Here is a 12,766-nt window from a genome sequence, read left to right on the forward strand (position 1 = left end):
CCCACAAAACACACATTCCAACCCAAAACAGTTAATTTCACACAGGCCAAAACATAAGATTTTAAAAACATTTCATTTCAAAATAGCATTCTTTAAAAATGGAATTTAATCCCAAAAGAAAAAATGTAAATAACCTTATAAAAACATGTTTTCAGTTTTGGATTGACCATAGCATTCTGTTTATTCATTTGATTCAGAATGCTGAATAAAAGCTATTTCAGTCTGACCTACGCTGATACCCTTCTTTCCCCAACCCCAAGGCCTCCATCTGGCAGCTCCAAAGAAGACATTGCTTGTTTGGTCTGTGGCTTCATACACTCATTAAGTCATGAGGTTTTGACATCAGTTCATGAATGCAGCATTATGTGTAGTCCCATTTACTTAAAAATTTCTTTTCATGAGCAAATGGAAGTGGGCAGTTATAGGGAAATCATTTTTATTGGACAGAYTTCATCCAGCAGCTCAAGAGAAGAAATTTCAAAGCAGATAAGRCTGCCAAATATTATTCAGTCACACTTAATCTCTAAAATTTACAAACTTTGCTCCCCACAAGTAACAACTTCAACAACAAACATAAACTGCTGTMCTGAATAATCCTGCCATTTCACAATGAGCCCCAGATACCCAGAGAGAACTGCAGAGGTCAAAAGTCCAGTGTTGAGTTTCATACATACTAATGGTACATCAMTGGGGTTCTGGAACACCACACCAGTGTGGAGTATTTGCACAAAGCCAGAACTCTGCTGGGTACTTTTAAACCCTTGTAAATACACAACAGGGAATAGACCTCATAATGAGTGATACATTATGCTGAAGGACATAAATAAAAGTCACATACAAAAATTCCCAGCAACAAGAAGTTTTGTCATCACTTATTCTGAATCTCAGCAAAGACAACATCAAGATACTATGTTTACCTTTAGCAATTAAATAAAATATGCCTTTTCTTGGTAGATCAATGACTCATTTTAAATTGTTTGAGTCTTTTCCATGTTTGTATGGACACAAAAATAAATAAGAAATTAAATTATCCTTGTGCTGTGACCACATGCAGCAGAAAATCCTCCTTTTTTTTGAATGGCTGAACTTCCAGAACAGCTGTTCACTTGTACAGTCACTTTTTTGAACATTATGGAAAAGAAGGGAACACAAAGTACAAAGTGGATAGTGCCTCTGATGGCCCAATGCTGGCTGGGCAGGGATTTAGCATGCTTCCAGCCAAAGCAAAGGATGAGCTCCAGAGCAGCCCATCCTTAGCCAAAACTCATCTAGGCATGCCCCAATTCTCTGCTGTGTTGGCTGCATGGGTAAGGTCGCATCGTCTCTACTTGGCATTTTCTAACTACACAGCTAAAGTACTACAGATTTAACACATGCATGATATTAGATACAGGAAACCCCAAGCTCTGCAGAGTTCTTATGCTTCCATGTAGGACTTCACTGAGATCAGCATCAAGGATGTGCACATATCCAGCAGAAGTGTGGGACAGATCCTGCTTCCCCAAGGGCAGGGTCCCTTCTTGGGCTCCCACACACAGAGGTGGAGCAAGGCTGCTGCCGTCACCCTCAGGAGATGCAGCCCTCGCCCTCCACACCACCAGCACATCCTCGCTGTGGGACAGGCACAGAGGTACCAGCCTGCAGACACACCTTCCTGCTGCTCCCTGCGGCAGTCACCACCCTCCCTTTGGGCACATTGAAGAACTTCGGTTGTGCCCGGCTGGGTAGAGTTGCTGCACCCCTGGTGTGAACCCCAATATTATTCCCATGGGAAATAAGACATCCTCTCTCAGCTGACTGTCCTAGCACTGAAACAGAGCCCTGCAGAGCAGCAAAGCTTTTACCTGGGCTCAACCCTTTGGCTCTTTTTGTCTTTGGCAACAGACCTTAGTGATTGGCAACAGACCATAATGATCGGTGCACAGGTTGGCGCCAAAGGAAAGAGCCTCTCCAACGGCAGCCCTGGGAAAGAGGAATGAAATTCCTTACCTAGTGTATGAACAAGTTCATTTAGGGGCTACTGTAAATTCCAGCAGTAGCTGCAGTTTGGCTCTTAGGCCTGCACCAATTTAGCAGCATTTGTCTCAAACCTTGTGGCACAGCATTAAAAGTGCAATTCCAAATATGTGCTTCCTGGGGTGGTACCAATACTGAGTTCAATCAAGTACAACTCTGCTACCTGCTGCCCAAGTCCCTAAACCCAGCATGAATTCCAGAGGTAYTCAGGGCAAATTCAATGTATTTTCAACTGTACCACAGGAGCAGAGGRTTGGATGCTGCCAAGAAAGATCCCAGATGATGTGTCAGAATAACAACACACATTCAATAAATAAACCAATTCTTCCCTCATCTAAGCCAGGTGGAAGTTTAGTGTGCTTGCACTTGACACTACAACACCTTCACCTCMTAGAGAATGGAAAAACTGCCATACAATCCTGAATATATGCAGCTCCTGCTGCCATCCCAGTTAGATAACATAAATGTAGCCATCAGAAGTCCCTGCTGATAACATCCCTGTAGCCATCAGAAGTCCATGCTCTCCATGAACCAGCAACACAACCTGTACAAGATTTGACCCATTTGCAAGCCAATACGAACAGTAGCATCAGATGTCTGGGTAACYAAAGCATTGGGTTTTCTTTCTGCTGAGCAGCACCAGCTCCATCAGTAGGTCTGCACAGMGGATGGATGATGCCTGTCAGCTATACCTTTGGATCCAGAGCAKAAAGTTTGAGCTCAGTGGTACTATCCCTACACACTGTGTCTTGCCTGTTCACTGCAGGGGCAGGGAATGGGATTCCAACTGGCATCACAAAACCCAGAAAGATACGGAAAAGAAGCAAACACGGATAGGAAAAACAGTCAACATTTGTGAACCAAAATGAAGTGCAAAGACATGAAGAGCAACTCCAGCACAATCATCAAACCACTGAGAAGCAAGATTCACAAACATTTTGGTCCATGTTTGGTTCTACTTTTGGATGATGTTTAACTAAATATGGTTAATTATCCACCAGGCTTGCATTCATGACTTGAACTAGCCACTCTTTCCAGTAAATGGTTTTTGYTTCACTGTATGAAAACTCTTTTGATCCCCTTGTGGGTGATTCTATTCTTAACGAAAGAGAGAGGTGATTTACTGATCAAATCCTCTGTGTTATTYTGTGTACTTTTCAGGGCAGGAACTGCATGGCATGGTATATACCATGACAGTTGCAATGGGAAATTCCTATTRTCACAGATCCTACCTCAGTAATTCTCAGAGAAACTCATTTTTAAGGAAAACTACTAAATTTGTTAAGGGTTGCTTCCAAGATGAAATGATGAAAGCTTGCCCGAGATTTTAGCAGAAACAGCCCCAGAGAGAGCCGCCAGAACTGGCAGAACAACATGGATAGAAACAATTCTCCCCTAGGGTGCTGTTTTGCACTATTACATTATTCCTTCATCAGTCACACTATTACACTTCGGGGATTATYTCATGAAAGGTCACGCATATGCTCTTGAAAAATTAAGCACACATGAATAATTTTGGGAGAGGAGTCAAGTTTCCTAACTTTAGCCACCTCAAAATTTAGAAGCCAAAATTCTCTCCAAAAAAGGAAGACAGGCATTTCCAGTGGACAYCTCCTTCTGTACTAACCTTAGGATGAACTGAGTCAGCCTTTGGAGAGCTCTCTCTCTCTATTGACTGCTTYTCTTGCTGATCAGAACTCTGAGCTGACTAAAGTCAAATAAGATGAACCACATTGTTGATGCCCTCCTGTTCGAAAACCTGAAGCTCTAGAACAGGGCATAGGACAGGCAGGAGCACACAGCAATCAGAGAGAGTAATCGGAAGGAAAAACCCTCGAGAAGCCCTTAGTGCTCCTAAAAAGAGCAAAACTGTTAAGTGGTTTTAAAAAAAAAATCTAAATTACTCTGACAGTTCTCTTTCCAACTTAAAATGGCAAAAGTAATGTGACGGCCTTGAGAAAGAGGGTCATATTTTCTCTTTTAATTTACTGCTCATCCAAATGTTCTCTTATTTGCCATAGTCAGACTTAACAAAAAACCCTGAAAAGGTTTTTCTCAAGTTTAATACGATTTAGTGCTATATGCTTGTGTTCTTTGTTTTTTACTATCTAAAGACCTAGTGCTGTAAATACATCAGCACTGGAGCAGCTTTATGCAAAAAAACAGTATCCCTTAATGGGGATAATTCATGTGCCTTTCACTATATTCTTTCAAGACATTCTCAAAAGAGTAATTATTTCAAGACTGCTATCTAAAATATTAAGAAGAAAAACTGGACAAACATAGCAAAAGAGTTTGTCCACCCCTGCACTGGTGACAGGGAATGATTAATACAGTACCAGTAGCTGGCCACTTTAGGGAGGTGAGGAGGCTGGGAGTCCTATGCAATTTTTTTCCTTGTAAATGGATAGGAAATTTTCTCATCCCTTTTGTTTTTCACTCACACTTACCACTTGGTGGAGATGGGAGCATCTGGGTTAAGGGATATGAAATTACTTATTGGTGTGCAACTCTCAAGTGTGAGTTCACAGYGGTTTAAAAGAACAGCACTCATCTAAATAACATATGGTTTTGGGTTGTATTTCTACTGTTTTCCACCTAAAATCAAAATGCATGATGAATTCACTCAAAAGTCARTCCCAAACAAAGGAAATTTTGTTCAAATCTTCATAAGACTAGCCTAAGTTCGGCTTTATAATAAACCCCATTATCATTACTGTGTCATGCCACTTTCCATTCATGAAGGTTTTCCACAACCCATTTTAATTAGCAAAGCCGTAACACTGAAGCTTATCAGGAGCCCACAGAAGACCCTCCCTCCCCAAATACTGGGGCATATGCACTGTGGTTGAGGACTGCTTTGTTTTAAAAGCCACACATTTTTCCTATTTAATTGTGCTTTTGAAAAAAAAAAAAAAAAAAAAAGAAGAAACAAAACAAAACAAACAAAAAAAAACCAAACCAAAAAAAAGAACGACTACTAAACCAACACAGAGAAGCTCCTAACAGGCTGTAAGAAAAGTCAGCTGCCAAGATTTTCTGAATCATGCGGCACTTTCACATCAAGTCCTGTTATTCTGTGTGTTGGTTGGAGGTGTAATAATACAGCATGGTGGTGTCAGCTGTCATGGTAAGAACCATTTATGTCAGACATTACAGAAAATTTAATGACACAACAGTACCTTCACAGCCCTCTGGTAGGTAAGAAAAATCTAAAAGGATCTTCCCAACCTTGCACAGTAAACACAATTGGATAATCTAAAGCACCTGCAAGCAGGGGATGAGTCTGTGATGTATCTTTGCAATCAGCCAGCTAATACTGTTATTAAAACAGTTAAGTTTATCAGCTCTTAAGTCTCCTATCTGTTTTGGGCATTTTGAAGGATCATATCAGTTTGGCATTTAGCTGCCAACAGATCTAATTGATCCAGACACTGTATTTCCTTTTCCTGTATCCTCAGCTGTTTCTAAGAGACTCAAGCCCTTCACAGGGGCTGAATTACCATCTCCAAGASCTGTCTGGTTCCTATTGTTTCCTAGGAGCTCAGAGGAGCTAGCAGTACAGAGACATCCTGCTCTTCCGCATGGCTTCGCTGATTAAGTATGCCGGGCTCAGTTCTGGCTCCTCAGTCATGATTGAAATGTTCTGCCACTCCCCCAGCTGGTTTGACTTTTTAATAGTGTCCACCACACACAGGGCATACAGACAGTCATCAAAAGTGGCAGCCATTGTAAGGGGCCTCCCGTCCCAGGTCCTCCTGTCGTCCTGGTCCTCAAAGGCCTGCCGGACAGCCTGGACCATCTTAATGGTGCCCCGCAGGTAGGGGGATGGGATGTCACTGAAGGCTTTCTCTGGAAGCAAGGAGTTGCTGACTGGTGTGGAGTCCTTCAGCAGGAGCTCCCGCTGAGGAGAGCTGTTGCTCTGCCCGTAGAGATCAGTGCCTATCACAATCAGCCGTCCCGCTGAGCCCACCACGATGATGTCCTGTTTGAACTCCCCTGGGATGTTGAAGTTGAGCGTCACTGTGCAGCACACCCCCCCTTCCAGGACCATCTGAAACGTACAGAAGTCGTCGCTGGTGATCTGCCGGATGCCCTTGATGTGRTCCGTCTGCTTCACAAAGGTCTTGAGCAGCCCGTGCACCTTCACAGCCTTCTGGCTGGTGAGGAAGGTCAGCAGGTCGATGATGTAGGTGCCCACCGAGTGCAAGCCCCCGCCTCCCATCAAGTCATCGCAGCTCCAGTTGTACTTCTTTCCCAGCAGGCTCCCGCTGTGGACCTGCACCTCGCACACCAGCAGCTCCCCTACGTAACCCTCCTGGATCAGCTGCTTCATCTTCACGAAGGCAGGAAGGAAGCGCAATACATTCCCCATGATGCTCATGAGCTTTGGGTAATAATGAGCCGCAGTCATCATCCTAAAGGCGTCCAGGGGAGTCGCCGTTCGGTCACAGATGACGTTTTTCCCAATGCCTGAAAAATAGTAAAGGAAAAAAAATTCATCAACAATAATTTATCGAGTAAGCTGAAAGCCTCGAGGCTATTCTTAAAGACTAAGCCAAGGAGAAAGACTCCTAAAAGAATAACACCATATTGAAATGTTTTTAAGGCACAAAGACCCACTCTGGCATGCTTCCAAAATGCATGTAAGTTTTCTGAGCACCACAGTGAAAATGCATTCTGATTTATTTTCAAAATTCACTCAACTGTAAAAATAGCTCAAAGGTGAGGGCCTGAACAGAAGAAAGTAAGCYACCTTACTTTCTGGGAACAGGAATGAAACCAACCACCTCCCTTAGCYATCTCACAGGGGCTACTGTGAGCTGAATCTGAGGTTCAGACTCAAATTCCTGAAGCATATGAGTGACACAAGTGCACGTATTCAGTAACTTAACACAGGAACATTGAAAAGTCTGGCTTTGTCTTCTCAGGAGTCTTGTCTCTCCATCATTCCTGCTCAGACTGTTTTAAGAGGCTCTGAGGAGAGAAGCACTCGGCTTGCTGCTTAATTTAAAATGAAGAAATTGCTTCTCACTCACAAAATGCCATGCTATTTTGACAATGGCACTTAAGTTTCTTTGAAACCATTCTGCTGAAATGTCAGCAGCGCATCCATGATGCCAAGGGAGAGTCACGATTGCTCTAAAACAGGTCAAATATAGCTGTGACAATCTGTTCCCTCATGGAATTGTCCATATGGCAAACTGTCTACTGAARCTTGCATGACAGTCCTCTTTTATCTGGTCATCAAGGTGTGCAACTGAATGCAGTGCAGGCTAAATAATGGGCTTATTATTGATTTTTCCTCCTGAAACACTTTCATTCTGCACCCACACACATACAGYGAAAGAATCTCCAGTTCCTTCTTAGTTGCATTCAGGCACTTTTTTATGCTTAACTGTCAGTATTAGGTGAGCTATGAAACACTTTGGATGTAAACGATAACACTAAATATGATCTTTGCCTTGAGAGCCTTGGGCTACAGCTGGGCCCAGTACTTAAAAGAGCTGAATTTGGGTCCTCACTGATGGAGCCCAGATGAATAAATGTGATTACTTGCTAAATCACATTGTATTTTCACTACTATTCCCTTCAGGTAGGTAAAAAAAAATCCCTTTTTCTTTAAAGAGCTGTTCTGAATATAAAATTTTATATGTTTTGGAGCTGTTTGAATGAAGTCATATAAATACAGACAGATGGCAGGGATCTATCCAGCCCACTTACATGAATATTTAACAGCCTGACTGGAAGAAGAAGGGGGTCACAGTCCAAACATTCAATAACCATCTTATCCACACACTGCCTATTCCCAGTCTTTGTCTGCTGCTATTTTGAGTAGCTGAAACTGGAGGGAGGGAGGGCTGTCATCGCTGAAGTGGCAGTCACATCCAGTTAATGGACAAGAAGGGAAAGATCTTTCTTCAACTCACTCCTATCTACCTTCTACTTAATGAGATAAGTAGAGACATACTCATTTTCTGCTTAAATTAGGTAAGAATCTCCTATTCAGTGGCAATGATTTTCTCTTCTTACTTTTCTCTCTCATCTTTACAGATAGCTATTGGTGACTGAGTCGACATTTTCAATCTAATAGTACTTCTTTTCCTGCCCCTGAATAATTTTTTGCTGCATCTATTTGATATTGGAGAAAGCATTCATCCACCTGWCCTATATTCCCCTAACTGGTAGCTCCAGCTATGCCACTTGACACAGATCACCAGTATAATAGTCCTCGAGTTACATGGATTCTTGCTAGAGATTTTAGTCTGGCAAATTAGTTATCAAAATAAGGGAAATCTTACTCAGACAAAGCTTCCCTAGAGTCAAACCTTCCTGAAACAGCACTTTTCCTCACAAAGAACCAATATGTACTGCCTCATCATTTGACCTGCTCACCACTGATCCACAGGTATCACATTCTGCTCCATTTCAGCTTGCTTCATTCTACCTCACAGACGCCTGCTACATTTTATCTGAGGGCTGTCCAGGCACTGTGGCTCAAGATATGCAGCTCTGCACATGTGCTTGCTAGGAAAAGGATCTGCTTTCAAGAGGAATTGCAGCCCAGGGACAATGTTTTTGCTGTTCAGTGCCATGCATGGTGGAGGTCAGTCTTTCCCCATGTGGGGCAGGGAATACTTGGGAATGTAAACATCTGAGGAAGAAATTATGATTAATAACATGAAAGAGAAGCCTATGGGTTTTTCATCCCTTACATTCAAGAAAAATTGCAACTGGGATCAGTGAAACTCAGACAAACATGCAGAGAAAAGGGAAGAAGCTAAATATTTATATGGGGAAGAAGYTGAGGTCTTAAAATTTCTCCTTCCACCATTTCTAAGGTTGAACCTTCTAATTTCAGCAAATCCAAAATGCAAATGTTCCGAGAGACTTTCTGTCTCTGTGCATATGCTGATAATACATGCTGTGCTCTCATCCCTGTCAGGGATTTAAACAGATTTTTGCTTGATGCCCAGAAAGCTTTTATATGTTATTAAGGCTTGTATAGTTCTTTCAGCATGACACTGCTCAGCACTTGAGTCCATGCACGCTACAGATCTTTGTCTCCTCTGTAGCTGCAAATCTGCAAGCAACCACATTAGCTTTCTGGAAGCAGGGAGAGAACATGAAAGGTTTGCTTAATTCAATTTAGAGAAATACTCTGGTGTGTTTGTGCAACCAGAATGAGAATCAGGCAGATCAAAACACCATTTTTCTGCTCTCTTCCCTCCACTCCCTTCTCGAAAGGAGAAGGAAGAAAAGGCACCTTCCCTTTGAGCCATTCTCTATAGCAGCATCAGGCAGAGAAGAGGGCAGTGTATGAGGAAAAKCTCCCTTCCCAACACTGACAGTCCCATGGAAACACCTGCTCTGACTGCAGGTGCTGCAAAGGCTTCTCTAGGAACTGACCCCCTTTTCCTTTAATCTGGGGCTGTGGTCTAATCCTCTTCACTTTTGGAYGAGACTCTAGGAAAGGATGAATTGTTTCTGCTTGTCATTCGCTCAGTGTGTTTTGCTGTTTCACACGCCTTTGAAAATTGCACCAAAACAGACAGCAAAAACTTCATTAATTACCTAAATGCAGAGAAGTGCAGCCAGCTTGTTTTAGCAACAACARAGTGCAGTGTATTTGTCCATGCTGATAAGCCACGGAATTGAATAAATCTCATCCCAGAGAGTTGAATAAATCTCATCCTATGAAAGAATACCCACCTCTTCCACCTGCATCAAGAAATCTGGTATACAGTGCTAGAGTTCTCAATCAGGCAACTTCTGAGCATTGATTTCTTCACTTCTTAGGTAAAATGAAGAAGAAAAATATTTTCAATTTCAACAAACATGTCAGTCTTTTTGAGGGTTTCATACAGACTTCACCCTGATCTCCCTGCTCAGCTATACTTTAGAAAGAGAGGGAGTGGTGCCAACCAGGTGCTAAATCACAAGGCATGAGATTTCTCTGACCTGGCACAGAGTAAGTGAAGACTCACTCCTSGCCAGCCCAAATCCAAAGCAGAAAGTGGGGAAACATATCTCCTACCAAAGTCTCATAAAGTGCATCCCCCAAGCCAAACCWTAACAGCTTTGGTACCAATCTGCATTTTTGTAAAGAAGATTATTGAAGAACACTGATCTTCTCTGATKAAGTAGACGTCTCTAGAAACAGCTGAGCAAATAGAAAAAAAAAAATTGTGTGCTGTCATTGGTGCTACCATTCAAGCAAAGATCTCTCTAGCACCTTTCGTTGAAAAGCCAAATCTTGACCATGCTCTAATGGCTTGTCACCCACCTCACACTAATTAATTTTGTCAGGAAGACATGATTTATTTGMAAGCCTCAGTCTTCATCTTTAAAAAAGGAAGTCCTTGTGAATTGGAGATAAACCCAGAAGTGAGTGGTGAGTAGATATGCTCCAGGGTAGCAATATTTACAGTTTTTTCCATGCAAGTGCAGGTAAAGAGTGAGGAGCTACAGTAAGAATTTAACGACCGAYTTTACAATTCCTGGCATTTGCATCTCTGCATTTTACAGATGATTCAAGCTCCTTGGCTACCAGCAGCCCACATTTCTTTGTCCCTGTATCATCCCYGTGCTGCACAGCCTGAAAACGAGCAGAGCTCCTGGGCTCAGAGCACAGGGAAGGTTAAGCGGCTATAACCAGCACAGGCATCACTAATTCTGAAACCCACAATGTCAGCCTTTTATCGCATCTGATCGTWTCAAATAAGGACAGAAACATTTTCATATAAAAGAACTCCAACTACTTAAAAAAGTGCCACTGAACTGAAGTAAGACTAGTCCTCTATCTGTTCATCCCAAGACATGAGGCCCCAATACAGTATTTTCTCCTCCTCCTATTCACAAGAAAATCAAAATGGGCTTTATTTGGAGTCTGGRCATATAATCAAACCCTTCACTGGCACCACAAAGATTCATTAGTTAGCTGTTGCTACCTAKTGGTCTTTGTCAAGATGGGGGAGAGGAAAGAATAAATAAGGTTTTAGTGGACTGAGCTAAATTAGTTGGCCAAAAAATAGATTTCTAAAAGTAAAGAACTGTCAAGCATTCAAGGGACAGTCTGAGCGTTTCAAAAAATAAAGGAGTAGTGGAAGAGCACGCTTACCACAGTTTTAAATGGATGATTTAAAATACTTAAAAGCAACTTTTGCAAACACCTTTTTCTTAAAATAGCAGCTACTACAGAATTACATTCCAAATGGTCACAATCTGCATTATCATTAATACAGATACAATAAATAAGGAGGCCTTTGTCTTCTTCTGGGAAATGAAGAACGATGTCTGGCCATCTTGAAAAAACAATCACTCAGGTGATTCAAAAATCTTTTCACACAGAAGGAAGATTTTTATTAATATGTAGATGTGTCTCTGCTATTATGAAATGCTGCTGCCATTGATATTGTGACACAGTAATGATCATRGTAACAATAAAAACAATAGTTACATTTATTGTATTCAGAGCATGATCTGTCATTCAGTTCTTCAGTGGAATGAAAAATGCATTTATTTCAACCAATACATCTGCCAGGGAAAATTGACGGCATGACAATGTTTCTTCAAAGAAACCTTATTTAAGGGAACTTTTGACAAGGAAATAAATCTGAAAGATGAATGCTGAATAAGATTGGCTTTAGTCACAGCTCAACATTGGCCAAGACAATCTTTGTTAATCACAGATATGCAGAGCTGTTGCAAAAAATGAAGTTACTACAGCATAGTGAGTCATAGCTCACGATCTGATTCATATTAACAGGCCATGTGTGTATTCCTAGTCCGCTGTAAGTGTGAAGGAAAATAAGAGTGACTGAAGGAACGTGTTTTCCTTCACARCTGAAACAGACAGGGAAAGCACATGGGTAAAACGCTGCTCTGCTGAGGAGTGATAGCTCAGCTGGCCACAGCAAACTAATGGCTTATAGGTTTTACAAACCCTGCATGTTTTCCTCTGCATCAAAATATTATGAAGTAAAAGAACATATGCACTGTTACATTTTACAGTCAATTGGGATGAATTGCACTTCACAAATATTAGATTAAAAATATCTACAGTAAAAACACACGTGCCCAAACTGTACTCTTGTAAAGCCAGGGCCTCAGTTCACTCATGGCTCTGATTCACTTATGGCACCTGATTCCAGTTTTTAGGCTGGTTTATCCTCACTSATGTAACTTGTTTTTCACACAACTCCTTTGCAAACAAAACTTAAACATTTAAATACACTGGGAAAAAAAAGCTGTTTGTAATTGTCTCTGCCTTGGCTGCCCTGTAATCATAGGTTAAACTACACTCAAGTGACTGCCTGCATGAGACAATAACCTGCAAAGATGCCTTGCTCCTGGTGATGTAAGAGCATCACCTCCAGCGACAGTTTAGGTGTCACTCAGCTGACAAGACAGACACAGCTCACACAAGCAGTGACAGAATTGCAATTGGGCTCAACAGGCAAGAAGGTTACCATAAGCTGTGAGCTCATAGCAGTGATTGCAGCTGGACTAGCAGGCTGTAAACCCATTCAAATAAATGGAAAAACAAGGAACTGATTTGTCTTGRAAAAAAAAAAAAGCAAAAAAATAAAAAAGCTGTACTGGGGTCATTGTAGATAGCTCCTGAGGTGTGGTGCCTATGCTGGGAAAATACCCCTGCTGACTTCAAAAATATTATAATGATGCCTGCAGGTAAGTAAGTGCCACCTAAGCAGAACCAGGATGGTTMATCAGTGTGAGAGAATGTAAT

General features: G+C 41.7%; 1 protein-coding gene across 1 annotated transcript in view; it reads right to left on the reverse strand.

Annotated features, from left to right (window-relative positions):
- Positions 1-4,944: 4,944 nt before the first annotated feature.
- The window catches only part of GFOD1 (Gfo/Idh/MocA-like oxidoreductase domain containing 1), a 64,504-nt gene continuing 56,682 nt past the window's right edge, over positions 4,945-12,766 (reverse strand). Inside the window, exon 2 of the mRNA XM_057370455.1 lies at positions 4,945-6,489. Within this exon, the coding sequence (XP_057226438.1) occupies positions 5,570-6,489 (920 nt within the window). The 3' untranslated portion in view covers positions 4,945-5,569. The remainder of the gene's footprint in view (positions 6,490-12,766) is intronic.

Source organism: Malurus melanocephalus, unplaced genomic scaffold (genome assembly GCF_030028575.1).
Source record: "Malurus melanocephalus ecotype Western Australia unplaced genomic scaffold, MMel_1.1 scaffold_126, whole genome shotgun sequence".
NCBI classification, from domain to species: domain Eukaryota; kingdom Metazoa; phylum Chordata; class Aves; order Passeriformes; family Maluridae; genus Malurus; species Malurus melanocephalus.